A 14986-nucleotide genomic window follows, 5' to 3' on the forward strand; every position below is an offset into this window, starting at 1 on the left:
CGATGTATGTCAGAGGTAAGACTCATACTCAGGTCTTGTCAGGTCTCAGGCCAGCTCTCTTCTAATAGAGAGAGAATCCCAGGCTCAGGCAGAAGTAGAGCTGGGTCCTCTGTGTCCAAATCCCTGTGCTGCCAGAGCTGAATTCCAAGGGGCCCAGCCTCATTTGCTTAGTGCCCAGGGCTAAGGGATGCCTGGAGGTCAGGTCCCAGTGGAGGAGTGTCCCTTGACCATGCCTTCCCAAAGCTCAGATCAGGCACAATAACAGCTCCCAGAGACAGGGAACTTGGAGGATGGCAAAGCAGGCTCCACGCTGTTTCTTTTCAAGCTCCAGGTTCCTCAGTTTCCCATCTCTGGATATCCGCTTTCTCATCAGTCAACACAAGGGGCTGTGGCAAGGCAGCTGGGTTGTCCAATGGTTAGAGATAGGCCTGGAGATTTGAAGTCCTTGGTTCACATCTGATCTCATACACTTCCTAGCTGGGTGGCCCTGGACAGGTCACTTAACTCCCATCGTTTAGCCCTTGCTGCTCTTTTGCCTTGGAACTAGTCAGTACTTACCATTGATTCTAAGTCAGAAGGGAAAGGCTTTAAAAAAGGAGGATGACAAAAATGAACAATATGGAAGTGGATTTTGAGAGCTAATACATGTAAAAGCCAGTGGAGGGAGGAGGGAGACAACACGAATCACGTATCCTTGGAAAACGTACATGTAGATTTGTTAGAATAGAGCAAAGCATTTTTTTAAAAGGAAAAGGATGACAAAGGAAGCTAATCACATAGACAAACCAAAATATGTTTTAAGAACTGAGCTCATGGACCCCAGGTTTAGAACAATTGTTCTAGACAAAATTTCTCCTAGTTTGGGGTAAAAAAAATAGGGGCTGGCTTGTGTACACACACACACACACACACACACACACACACACACACACACACACACAGAATAGTCTGGGTCTCTACAGGAAATACCAAAGAAATGGATGGTGAAGCTTCAGATGAGGGAAGGCTCAGGTCTTATGCAGGAAAGGCTTCCTGGAGGTGGTGGCTTCTGGCCCTCCAGAATTCTTTGCCCAACAAAGGGCTGCTTTAGTTATTGACTGTGTGACCCCTTCTTCTTGTAGCTGGGGGATCCCCTATAGCGACAACATCGTCTACTACCATGAATTCCTGAGAGCCTTGGAAAGCTTCAAACCTTCCAAGTCTCATTCCAAGGAGAAAGAAGAGAGTGTGCAAATCCCCTTCTCCCCGCTGACTCCTGAACAGGCTCTGAAGAGAATGAAGGATCTGGTCTTGGCCAACCACAACTACTTCTACAAGGTACCACCCTTGCCCTTCTGACCACCTCCAGGTGGTTCTGGGTTTCCCAGGACATTATCCTGGCTCTCCCTCTTACCCCGTGCCTTGCTTGAACTGGGCTGCAGCTGGTGGCCATGGCCCAAGCAAGAGGAGAGTCTGGGGATCCCCTGAGAGATGGATGGGAGTAACTGAAACAAGTGCAGGATGGGCACTTAGCCTGCCCTGAGGAGGAAGAATATGGAAAGGACACAATTCCACCCAGTCAATTTCCTAGCAATTTCTGGTTAGTTTTATATATATTTGATTGCATCTTTTTAAAAATTCATTTTTTCAATGATGTGTAAAGACAACTTTTAACATTTTTTAAAATTTTGAGTTCCACATTTTCTTCTTCCCTCCAAATTCTCTCCCCTCAATGAGAAGGCAAGCAATTTGGTAGAGGCTATACATGTGCAGTCATGCAAAACAGTTCCATTTTTAATCATGTTGTGAAAGAAAACACAGACCAAAAAAAGAAACTCGTGGAAAAAATAAAGTTAAAAATAGTATGCTTTCATCTGCATCCAGACTGTCAGTTCTTTCTCTGGAGATGGATATTTTCCATCATTAGTCCTTTGGAATTGTCTTAGATTTTTATATTGCTTAGAATAGCCAAATCATTCACAATTAATTATACAGCTATTGTGGTGTACAATGTTCTCCTGGTTCTGCTTACTTCACTTTGCATCAGTTCCTGTAAGTCTTTCCAGGTTTTTCTGCTTGTTTTTTTCTCATACCACAATAGTATTCCTTTACAATTCATATGCCATAACTACTCAGTCATTCCCCAATGGATGGGCATCCCATCAATTTCCAATTCTTTGCCACCACAAAAAGAGCAGCTATAAATATTTTTGTACATATATAAGGGGTCTCTTCTTTCGGATATGGACCTAGTAATGGTATTGCTGAGTCAAAGGGTGTGCATGTTGGATAGCCCTTTGGACATAGTTTGAAATTGCTCTCCAGAGTGGCTGGGTATGTTCACAACTCCTTAGCATCCCAATTTTTCCACATTTCCTCCAACATCCGTCATTTCTGTTTTGGTTATATTAGCCAATCTGATAGGTGTTTCTGTGTGGGGCAAACCTCAGAGTTGTTTTAATTAACATTTCTCTATTCAATGATTTGGAGCATTTTTTCATATGAGTAGATAGTTTTGATTACTTTGTCTGAAAACTGCGTGTTCATATCCTTTAACCATTTATAAACTGGGGAATGACTTGTATTCTTATAAATTTGATTCATTTTGTATATTTGAAAATGTATAAAATTCTCTTTTTAGAGAAACTTGATGTAAAATCCCCTCTCACCCTCCACCCCTGTTTTTTGTTTTCCTTCTCAGCTCGGCTGCACCAGTTCTGTTTGTGATGTAATTTTATATTATCTATAATTATTTTGAATGGAATTTCTCCTTCTGGCTCTTCTTGCTGGACTTCGTTAGTAATATATAGAAATGCTGATGATTTAGGTGGATGTTTTTTCTATATTGTGACTTTGCTAAAGTTATTTCAAGTAATTTTTTTAGTTAATTCTCTAGTATTTTCCAAGTTATATCATCATGTCATCTGCAAGGAATGATAGTTTTGTTTCTTCATTGTTCTTCCTAATGCTTTCAATTTCATTTTGTTTTCTTATTGTTATAGCTAGCATTTCTAGCACAATATTAAATAATAGTGGTGATAATGGTCATTGCTTCACCCTTGATCTTATTGAGAAGGCTTCCTGCTTATCCCCACTGCAGACATTGTTTGCTGATGGTTTTGGTAAGATGACACTAATCATTTTGTTGAAAGCTCATTTTCTTCCCATGATTTCCCATGTTTTTAAGAGGACTGAGTGTTGTATTTTGACAAAAGCCTTTTCTGCATCTATTGAGATAATCATATGAATTCTCTTGGCTTTGTTATTGATATAGTAAATTATGATGATGATTTTCCTAATATTGAACCAGCCCTGAATTCCTGGTATAAATCACTATGACCTGGTCATAGTGATCTTTGTTGTGTATTTCTATAATCTCCTTTTATTTAATATTTTTGCATCCATATTCATTAGGGAAATTAGTGTATAGTTTTTTCTCTGTTTTCATTCTTCCTCGTTTAGATATCAAGCACACATTTGTGTTATAAAAGGAATTTGGGTAGGACTCCTTCTTTGCATATTTTCCCAAATAATATATATAATATTAGAATTAATTGTTCTTTAAACGTTTGGTAGAATTCCCTTGTGAATCCATCTGCTCCTGGGGATTTTTAATTTGGGAGCTCACTGATGGTTTTTTCAGTTTCTTTTTCTAATATGAATTTAAAATATTCTATTTTCTCTTCTGTTAATATTGGCAATTTACATCTTTGTAAACATTCATCTTTTTCACTTAAATTATTAAATTTATTGGCACATAATTGGGTAAAAGAGTGCCTAATGATTGCTTTAATTCCACTTCATTGGTAGTAAATTCACCCTTCTAATTTTTTATACTGATAATTTGGATTTCTTCTTTCTTTTTTCAAAAATCAAATTATCCAATGGTCCATCCATTTTATTTTATTTTATTTTCATAAAAACAGCTCCTGAGGGGGCAGCTGGGTAGCTCAGTGGATTGAGAGCCAGGCCTAGAGATGGGAGGTCCTAGGTTCAAATCTGACCTCAGCCACTTTCCAGCTGTGTGACCCTGGGCAAGTCACTTGACCTCCATTGCCTAGCCCTTACCACTCTTCTGCCTTGGAGCCAATACACAGTATTGACTCCAAGTAGGAAGGTAAGGGTTTAAAAAAAACAGCTCCTGGTTTTATTCATTACTTCAATGGCTTTCTTGCTTTCAATTTTGTTAATTTTTCATTTGATTTTTTAAGATTACCAATTTGGTATTTAATTAGAACTTTAAATTTGTTCTTTTCTAGTTTTTTAATTGTATGTCCAATTCATTGATTTGCTCTTTCTCTCTTTTATTGATATAAGTGTTTACTGTGAATTTCAAAACTCTTCCACCCTAATCAGACCTAATCTTTAGAAGATCTGATTTAGCTATTTCCTGATCAATAGCAATAGAAATACTTGGAATAACAGAATCAGGTCTTGGAAACTACATTTCTCCTTCCTTCTTAGTTTAACAAGATTAGGAAGGTCTGCATTAAATTCAAGATTTAATTATATGAGGAGATGGCCTTCAACAGACATGTGCCAAAAAAAGGACAGACCTCTGGGCGGTCCTAAGTCAAACTTGAGCCACCATTGGCACATGTGAGATGCAGGAAGTAAGGTAGAGAACAACCTCTCCCGTGACTTCCTGTGGAGAGGGCTAGAGTTCAGTTCAATCCTGGAGCTTGAGCTTGAAGAAGCCCCCCCCAGACAGCTTTACTTCAGACCTGTCACGTGAGTGATAAGGACTGACTCCTTTCTTTGCCTTGGCTTTCCAAGGCCTTAACGTCCACTTTGGCTCAACTTGAGCCAGAGTGGTTCTGAGTTAAACTCCTTTCCTTCTCTCCCTCTCTCTTTCTCCCTCTAATATTATCTTCCTCTTGTTGTAATTAAATCACCATAAGAATTTGGCAGCTGACTTGGGTATTTTATTATTTGGGATTTCCCTTGGCGACCATTTAAGTTAAGATTTTTTCAATCTCAACCATAATATTCACCCTTTACATTAGAGATGTAAATCCCCCACCATAAGTACTGCTTAGGCTGCATCCCATAAATTTTGGAATGTTGTTTCAATATTGGCATTCTCTTTAATAAAATTATTGATTGTTTCTATGATTTGTTCTTTGACCCACTCATTTTTTAGGAATTGATGATTTAGTTTCCAATTAATTTTAATCTATGTTTACACATCTCTTTGTTAAATGTAATTTTTAATTGCATTATGGTCTGAAAATGATGTATTTAATATTTCTGCTTTGCAAAGCATTTGCTTGTGATATTTTTATGCCTGTTTTACATATATTCCTTTCTATCCCCATTCAATTTTCTACAGAGGTTTATCATATCTAAATTCTATTCACTTCCTTAACTTCTTTCTTGTTTATTTTTTTGGTTAGTTTTTTTTCTAGTTCTGAGAGGAAAAAGTTGAAATCTACCAGTAGTATAGTTTTATTATTTCCTACTGTAATTCCTTTATCTCCTCTAAAAATTAGAATGGTATGCCATTTGATGCATAATTTAGTATTCATAATACTTCCATGTCTATGGTACCTTTTAGCCAGATGTAGTTTCCTTGCTTATCTCTTTTTATTAGATTTATTTTTGCTTTTGTTTTTTCAGGTCTTGATCACTACCCCTGCTTTTAAAAAAAGCAACAACAAAAGACTTCAGCTGAAGTGTAATCGATTCTGCTTCAGCCCCTTGCCTTTACTCTATGTGTGCTCTGATTCAAATATGTTTCTTTGTTCAAATATGTTGTAAACAACATACCGTGGGATTCTGAATTTTAATCCACTTTCTTACCACTTCTATTTTATGGGTGAGTTCATCCCATTCACACATCCCATTCACATTTACAGTTATGATGACTGTGTATGTTGACCTCTCTCTCATTCCTTTCATCCTTTCCCTTCTCACAAGTATTTTGCTTCAGACCACTGCCTCCTCAAATCCTCCATTCCTTCTAGCAGTCTCTCTTCTCCAACTTCCCCTTGAGTAGGATACATTTCTATATTCAACTGAGTGTGTATGCCATTCCTTTTTTGAGCCAATTCTAAGAAGACTAAGGTTCAAATGTCACCTGCCACCCCCCCTCATCTTCTTCTCCAGTGTAAAAGTGCTTTCATACCTCTTTTATGTGAGATCATGTAACCATTTCTACCTAGATCTTTCCCACTTCTGTTAGTATGTCCCTCTTTTTCACCATTTAATTTTGTTTTTTGGATATCACCCCATCATAGTCAACTCATAGCTATATGTATACTCATAAGTGTCCTAATAGTGATAAAGTTCTTAAGAGTTACAAGTACTACCTTCTCATATAGGAATGTAAACAGTTTTTAACATTTTTGAATTCCTCATGCTTTCTCTTTCCTGTTTACCTTTTTATGTTTCTCTTGAGCCTTGCATTTGAAAATCAAAAATTTTGTTCAGCTCTGGTCTTTTCATTAGGAATGTTTGAAAGTCCTCTATTCATTAAACATCTATTCCCAACCCCTTTCTCAAAGGATTATACTCAGTTTCACTAGGTAGGTGATTTTTTATTTTAAGGAAGGCTTATTTACCTTCTAGAATATCATATTCCAAGTTCTTCAATCCTTTAATGTAGAAGCTGCTAAATCCTATGTCACCCTAACTGTGGATCTGTGATATTTGAATTGTTTCTTTCTGCCTGCTTAGAGTATTTTCTCCTTGATTTGGGAGCTCTGGAATTTGGCTATAATATTCCTGGGAGTTTTCATTTTGGAATCTCTTTCTGGAGGTGATGGTGAATTCTCTTGATTCCTATTTTGCCTTCTGGATCCAAGATATCAGGGTGGTTTTCCTTTATAATTTCTTCAAAGATTATTTCCAGGCTCCTTTTTGATCCTGACTTTCAGACAATCCAATAATTCTTTTTAAAAAAATTTTATTTAGAATATTTTTGTGGTTACAAGATTCATTTTCTTCCTCTCCCCTCTTCCCTCCTCCCTTCCTGGTGCTGACAATCAATACTGGGTTATACATGTGTCATTGTTCAAAACCTATTTCCATATCATTCATATTTGTAATAGTGATCTTCTAAAGCCAAAACCCTCATCATATATCCTTCAAAGCATGTAATCAATCATATATTTTTCTTCTGTATTTCTACTCCCATAGTTCTTTCTCTTGATGTGGATACCATTCTTTCTCATATGTCCTTTGGGATTGCCCTGGGTCATTGCATTATTACTAGTAGAGAAGTCCAATATATTTAATTATGCCACAGTGTTTCACTTTCTGTGTACAATGTTCTCCTGGTTCTGTTCATTTTGCTCTGCATCAATTCTTGGAGGTCTTTCCAGTTCACATAGAAATCCTCCAGTTCATCAATCCTTATAGCACAATAGTATTCCAACACCATCATATACCACAATTTGTTCAGCCATTCCCCAATTGAGGGACACCCCTTCAGTTTCCAATTTTTTTGCCACTATAAAAAGTGAGACTATAAATATTTTTGTACAAGTATTTTTCCTTATTAACTCTTTTGGGTACAAACCCAGCTGTGGTATGACTGGATCAAAAGGCAGGCAGTCTTTTAAAGCCCTTTAGGAATAATTCCAAATTGCCTCCCAGAATGGTTGGATCGATTCACAACTCTACCAGCAGTGCATTAACATCCCAATTTTGCCACATATAATGACTGGGATATTGTTTGGGATGGGAGCAGGATAAGGCAAAGGGGAAAAAAGAGAGATAATCATGCTGGCAGTTTTAGCAGCACTTCATGATTTATTTTTCCAGGCTTCTTCCCTGGAAGAGCCAGAAGCAAGGAATATAACATTTCTAGCATGAGAGAATCAAGCAAGCTAATGTGGGAAGCATATAGTCAACAAGAACAATTCCAAGTATTGTTTTTTCTTAAGGATAACTGTTTCCCTTCTGGCCAGACATCTGGAGCAAGGGAGGGAATTTTCCTTTACTGCAATACCTCTATTTCAAGCCTGCTTTTCTCTGTGGTTGTGCCCCCTACATGCCCTCTTCAGAAGTGTCAGAAAGGAGTAGTAAGGGGGAGGGGAACATGTCAGAAAGAATTAACCCTTGAGTTCTCTACAGCCACGCAACCTCCAATATTATTTTCCTTTGCTGCCATATTGGCCAATCTGCTAAGTGTGTGGTAGTACCTCAGAGTTGTTTTGATTTGCATTTCTCTACTCAGGAGGGATTTAGAATATTTTTTCATGTGGTTATTGATAGTTTTGATTTCTTCATCTGAAAACTGACTATTCATATCTCTTGACCATTTGTTGATTGGGGAATGGCTTGATTTTTTGAAAATTTGACTTAGTTCCTCATATATTTGGGAAGTTAAACCTTTGTCAGAGAATTTCATTATAAAAATGTTTTCCCAGTTTGTTGCTTTCCTTCTAATTTTGGTTGCATTGGTTTTGTTTTTACAAAACCTTTTTTATTTGATATAATCAAAATCACTCATCTTACATTTTGTAATGTTCTTTATCTCTTGCTTGGTCTTAAATTACTTCCCTTCCCATAGATCAGACAGGTATATTATTCTATGTTCATCTAATTTATTTATGATTTCCCTCTTTATATTTAGGTCATTTACTCAATTTGGATTTTCTTGGCATAGGGTGTGAGGTGTTGATCTAAAACATAATTTTTTACCACTTCGTTTTCCAATTTTCCCAGCAGTTTTTGCCAAATAGTGAGTTCTTGTCTCAAAATCTGGAATCTTTGGATTTATCAAACACTGTATTCCAATAATTCTTAAGTAATCTTTCTTCAATTGATTATCTAGGTTAGATCTATTGTTTTTCCAATGAGATATTTCACATTCTCTTCTAGCATTCTTTTGTTTTTGTTTTACTGTTTCTTGATTATAATGTCTAATAGAGTCATTAGTTTCCAATTGCCTAATACAAATTTAAAAAAAAATTATTTTCCTCAGTGAGCTTTTGCAACCACTTTTCCATTTGGCCAATCCTCCTTTTTAAGAAGTTGCTTTCTTCAGTGAGATTTTTGTATATCTTTCCCCATTTTGTGCTTCCTTTTTTCATGATTCTCTTGCTTCACTCTCATTTCCTTTTCTAATTATTCTTCTACATCATTTATGTGAGTTTTAAAATACTATTTGAGTTCTTCTAGGGATTTATTTTTGGACCTGAGATCAATTCAAATTGTTGTCCTTTTTGGAGCTTGTGTTCTGTTCTTCCCTGTCACCACAATAACTTTCTATGATCAGAATCTTTTTATTTTTTGGTAATTTTCCAGATTATTTTATGACTTAACTTTATGTTAAAGTTGGATTATGCTTCTGGACTGCAGAGGACAGTGTCCAAAGATTCAGATTTTTCATGCTACTATTTTTCAGAGCTAATTCTGGAGACCTATAAGTTTTCAGTTCTTCCAAGGTGGTGTAATCTAAGGTGAAGTGTAGTCACTGTTTTCCTGCTCTATGTTCCGGCCTGTGAACAAATACAGGTAGTCTTTTTTTGCCCTGGAACTGTGACCAAGGATCCTAGTCTTTTGTGGTCACACTTTCTGGTGTGCTAGTGCTTCTCCTCACCCTGAAACTGTGACCCTGGTCTGTGACTTGGACCCCCATATGGTCAATGCAACAGAGTTCTATACTCAGTGCTAGGAAAGTGTCCTCTGTAATCTTCTGAGTAGATGTTCTGCCCTGTTCATTGGCTGATGTTCATGGACTGAGAGCTCCAGAAGTTCGCTACTACTGATTTAGCTGCCCCCAAGACCTATGCTGGTCTGCACCAGGGTTTAGGGCTTCACTGATGGCTTTCTGGGGCATGGCTTGCACTGGATTGTACTCCACAATCACTCCAGTGAGACAGACCTTTCCTGTTAATTTTCTATGTTGCCTTGGCATAGAAAATTATTTTACTCCATCCTTTTGTTGGTTTTTATAACTCTGGAATTCATTTTAAGATGTCATTTATAAGTTGTTTAAGAGGGATATTTAGGAGAGCTCAGGTGAGTTCCTGCCTTTACTCTGCCATTTTGGCTCCTCCCACCCTAAATGCATCTTAATTAAATTATTTATTCATCCTTTGGTGAAAATCTCTAATGATGTTGGATGGAAATGACCCTAGAGTATCCACACTTTCATAGAGTCTGGCCCTGCTGGGGGGGTTTCTTTTTTTTCTGGGCTAGCTAAATATTCTTGTCTATTTCTACCAGTGTAATGCTGATTGAACCTCAAATCCAATTCTATTTTACTTCCTTGATCTCTCTGAAAGCCAAAGGAAGGGGATGAGCAATGCATCTGGAGTCCAAAGTCATGGTTCTCTTCCTCGTTTTGCTGCTTTGTTGAGTAACTCTAGGCAAATAGTACTTTCCTTTTCTAGGCTTCAATTTCTTTATCAGACCAATCTCCATTCAGATCTCAAAGTGATTTTTTAAATGAAAAAATGACTACATGTGATTTTAATATTCATTTTTTAATACTTTTATCTTCTGTCTTCAAGTCAGTACTATGTATTGGTTCCAAGGCAGAAGAACAGTAAGGCAATGGGAGTTAAGTGAATTGCCAAGAGTCTCAAAGGTAGGAAGTTTTTGAGGCCAAATTTGAACCCAGAACTCTACCCATCACCCCCTATCTCTAGGCCTGGTTCTTTATTTTTAATTCATTAATTTAGAATGTTTTTCCATGGTTACATGCTTCATGATTTTTCCCTCCCTACTCCTGAGCTGATAAGCAGTTCCACTGGGTTATACATGTATCATTGTTCAAAACTTATTTCAATGTTATTCATATTTGTAAAAGAGCAGTCTTTTAACACCAAAACCCCAACCATATCTTCATCGAACCCCATGATCGAGCCTATGTTTTTCTTCTGTGTTTCTACTGCCACAGTTCTTTCTCTGGATGTGAATAGTGTTCTTTCTCATAAGTCCCTCTGGATTGTCCTGGATCATTGCATTGCTGCTAGTAGAAGAGTCTATTATGTTTGATTGTGCCACAGTGTATAAGTCTCTGTGTACAATGTTCTCCTGGTTCTGCTCCTTTCACTCTGCATCAATTCCTGGAGGTTGTTCCAGTTCACATGGAATCCCTCCAGTTCATTATTCCTTTGAGCACAATAGTATTCCATCACCAACATATGCCACAGTGTGTTCAGCCATTTCCTAATCAAGGAACAACCCCTCATTTGCCAATTTTTTGCCACCACAGAGTGCAGCTATGAATATTTTTGTACAAATCTTTTTCCTTATTATCTCTTTGGGGTATAAACCCAGCAGTGGTATGGCTGGATTAAAGGGCAAACAGTCTTTTAAAGCCCTTTGGGCATAGTTCCAAATTCCCCTCCAGAATGGTTGGATCATTTCACCCACCATTACACTAGCAATGTATTAATGTCCTAATTTTGTCATATCCCCTCCAACATTGATCACTTTCCTTTGCTGCCATATTGGCCAATCTGCTATGAGGTAGTACCTCAGAGTTGTTTTGATTTGCATTTCTCTTCTCAGGAGGGATGTAGAATACTTTTTCATGTGATTATTGATAGCTTTGTTTTCTGAATCTGAAAAATGCCTATTCATATCCCTTCGATTGGGGATTGATTTTTTGTAAATTTGATTTAGTTCCTTATAAATTTGAATAATTAGACCTTTGTCAGAGGTTTTTGTTATAAAGATTTTTCCCCCAATTTGTTGCTTCCCTTCTCATTTTTGGTTGCATTGATTTTGTTTGAACAAAACCTTTTTAATTTGATGTAATCAAAATCATTCATTTTACACTTTGTGATGTTCTCTATCTCTTGCTTGGTCTTAAAATCTTTCCTTTCCCATAGATCTGACAGGTATATGGTCACCTAATTTGTGATTTCACTCTTTATAGTTAAGTTATTTACCCATTTTGAATTTATCTTGGGAGTGTGAGATATTGATCTAGACCTGATTTTTCTCATACTGTTTTCCAATTTTCCCAGCAGTTTTTGTCGAATAGTGACAAAGTTATCCCAAAAAGCTGGGATCTTTGGATTTATTGAACACTAGCTTGCTGAGATCATTTCCCTCCAGTCTATTCCATCAATTCACCTTTTTGTCTGTTAGCCAGGTCCATATTGTTCTGATGATGACTACTTTATAGTACAGTTTAAGATCTGGCCACCATCCTTCACATTTTTTTCCATTATGTCTCTTGATATTTTTGATCCTTTGTTCTTTCAGATGAACTTTGTTATACTTTTTTTCTAATTCTATAAAAAAGTTCCTTGGTAGTTTGATAGGTATGGCACTGAATAAGTAAATAGGATTGTCATTTTTATTATATTAGCTCTTCCTACCCATGGGCAATTAATGTTTTTCCAATTATTTAGATCCAGTTTTAATTGTGTGAAAAGTGTTTTGTAGTTGTGTTCATATATAATTTCTGTGTTTGTCTTGGAAGATAGATTTCTAAATATTTTATATTGTCTAGAGTGATTTTAAAAGACATTTCTCGAATTCCTCCTGTTGAATTTTGTGGAAATATATAGAAATGCTGATGATTTGTGTGGGTTTATTTTGTATTGAACAACTTTGCTAAAGTTGTTGATTATTTCCACTAGCCTTTTAGTAGATTCTCTAGGATTCTTTAAGTAGACCATGATATCATATGCAAAGAGTGATAGTTTAGTCTCTTCATTGCCTACTTTAATCTCTTCAATTTCTTTTTCTTCTCTAATTGTTACCACTAGTGTTTCTAATACAATATTAAACAACAGAGGTGATAGTGGGCATCCTTGCTTCACTCCTGATCTTGTTGGGAAGGCTTCTAACTTGTCCTCATTGCAGATGTTCATGGTTTTAATTATTTATTTTTTTCATAATGTATTTTGTCAAAGGCTTTTTCTGCATCTATTGAGATAATCTTATGATTTGTGTTGCTTTGCTTGTTGGTGTGGTCAATTATGTGGATGGTTTTCCTCATATTGAACCATCCTTGCATTCCTGGTATAAATCCCACCTGATCATAATGAATAACCCTCATGGTCACTTGCTGGAGTATTTTTGCTAGTATTCTATTTAAGATTTTTGCTTCTATGTTCCTTAAGGAGATTGGTCTGTAGTGTTCTTTCTGTTTTTGGTCTTCCTGGCTTTGGAATCAGTATCATTTGTGTCATAAAAGGAATTTGGTAAAACTTCTTTGGTAAAACTTCTTTGCTTATTCTGTCGAATGATTTGTATAGTATTGGGATTAGTTGTTCTTTAAATGTTTGATAGAATTCACTTGTGGATCCATCTGTAGTCCTGGTTCTTAATCCACCAAGTCACCTATCTTCCCCCTTAATGTTCTTTTTTTAAAAATTATGAGTTCCCAATTCTTTTCCTCCTTCTTGCTCCTCTCCTACCTATTTAGAAGGCAAACAATATGTTGTCCCTTATACATGTGAAATCACAAAAAACATTTCCATATAAATTGCAAGAAAAGAAAATTTAAGTAAGTGAAAAAGTGTGCTTTATTCTGCACTCTGCAAGTGGTGGTATTTTTCATCATGAGTTCTTTGGAATTACCTTGGATCATTGCCTTGATCAGAGTAGTTAAGTATTTCGCCATTGAACATTCTTATAACATGGTTCAAAATTATCTTCCAGAATGGTTGGACCAATTCATAGTGGTTCTACCAACAATGAATTAATGTCCCAATTTTCAACATCCATTCCAGCATTTGTCATTTTTCTTTTCCATCATCTTAATGATTCTGCTGGGTTCAATTGGTACCTCAGAGTTTTTTTAATTTGCATGCCTCTAATCAATAATAATTTAGAACCCAGAGGAATTGCACGTCAGGTATGAGAGGGGGCTGAGAGAGGGGAGGAAAAGAACATGATTCTTGTAACCATGGAAAAAGATTCTAAATGGACTAAATAAATAAAAATTTAAAAAATAATAATAATTTAAAGCATTTTCCATATCATCTGTAGCTTTGATTTCTTCTTTTCGGAACTGTTTGTTCATATCCTTTGACTATTTATCTATTGGGGAATGGGTCTTATTATTATGAAACTGGTTCATTGTCCTATGTATTTGAGAAATGAGGCCTTTATTAGAGAAACTAGCTATAATAAATTTCCCCCAATCAGCTTTCTTTCTAATTTTGCTGCATTGGTTTTCTTCATGCAAAAACTCAAAATGTCTTAAAGCACTAGTTTGACTGTGCCATTCCCCAATTCAGTAAATTCCAGTTGCTCCCTATTGCCTCCAAGTCCAAATATAAAATCCTCTGTTTGGTGATCAAAACTCTTCTTAATCTGGACCCTTCCTACCTTCTCAGTTTTCTTGTACCTCACTCCCCACTATATATTCTTTGATTCAATCTCACTGGTCTTCTTGCTGTTCTATGGAAAAGATACTTCACCTCTGAACTCTGTCCATTTTCTCTGACTTTCCTTCATGCCTGTGTATAGGATGAAATTGTGCATTATTCCCCAGCATATATTAACTAGTATTAATAATCATAGATGTGAGACTTCCTCTAGAAAAATTGTGAACTAAGTTTGGTGCCCTTCAGAAGGGAGATACCAATCCCTCCTTATGAAGAGGAGAGACATCCCCCTCCCCAAGCAGCTTCATAGATTTTATACATAAATCTACGCCTTTACATTCATTCTTTTCTCCCCTTATCCTGTCTATAGTTCCTTGCATGTTATTTCCCCCAGTAGACTGTGAGCTCACTGAAAGCTGAGATTGTTTTTTGCCTCATTTCTCATCCCTAGCACTTAGAACAGACCTGACTGACATATGTCCAATTCTTCATGACCCCCCATGTGCGGTTTTCTTGGCAGAGATACTAGAATGGTTTGCCATTTCCTCCTCTAGCTTATTGTACAGATGAGGAAACTGAGGCCAAACGATTATGTGACTTGCCCAGGCTACTAAGTTTTTGAGGCTGAATTTGAACTCTGGTCTGCCTGATTCCAGGCCCAGCTCTGTCCACTGGGCTACATGACTGCCCACATTTGATCCGTGGTTGATATTAATGAGTGCTTGTTCATTGGACTTTTAAAGTGAGGATATTGG

General features: G+C 36.8%; 1 protein-coding gene across 3 annotated transcripts in view; it reads left to right on the forward strand.

Moving 5' to 3' along the window:
- EFCAB6 (EF-hand calcium binding domain 6) overlaps positions 1-14986 on the forward strand; it is a 245006-nt gene that overhangs the window by 163110 nt on the left and 66910 nt on the right. For all 3 annotated transcript variants that reach the window (XM_056797487.1, XM_056797489.1, XM_056797488.1), the window contains exon 25: positions 1122-1317. In XM_056797487.1, coding sequence (XP_056653465.1) covers positions 1122-1317 — 196 coding nt within the window. The remainder of the gene's footprint in view (positions 1-1121; positions 1318-14986) is intronic.

Source organism: Monodelphis domestica, chromosome 5 (assembly GCF_027887165.1).
Source record: "Monodelphis domestica isolate mMonDom1 chromosome 5, mMonDom1.pri, whole genome shotgun sequence".
Lineage (NCBI taxonomy): Eukaryota > Metazoa > Chordata > Mammalia > Didelphimorphia > Didelphidae > Monodelphis > Monodelphis domestica.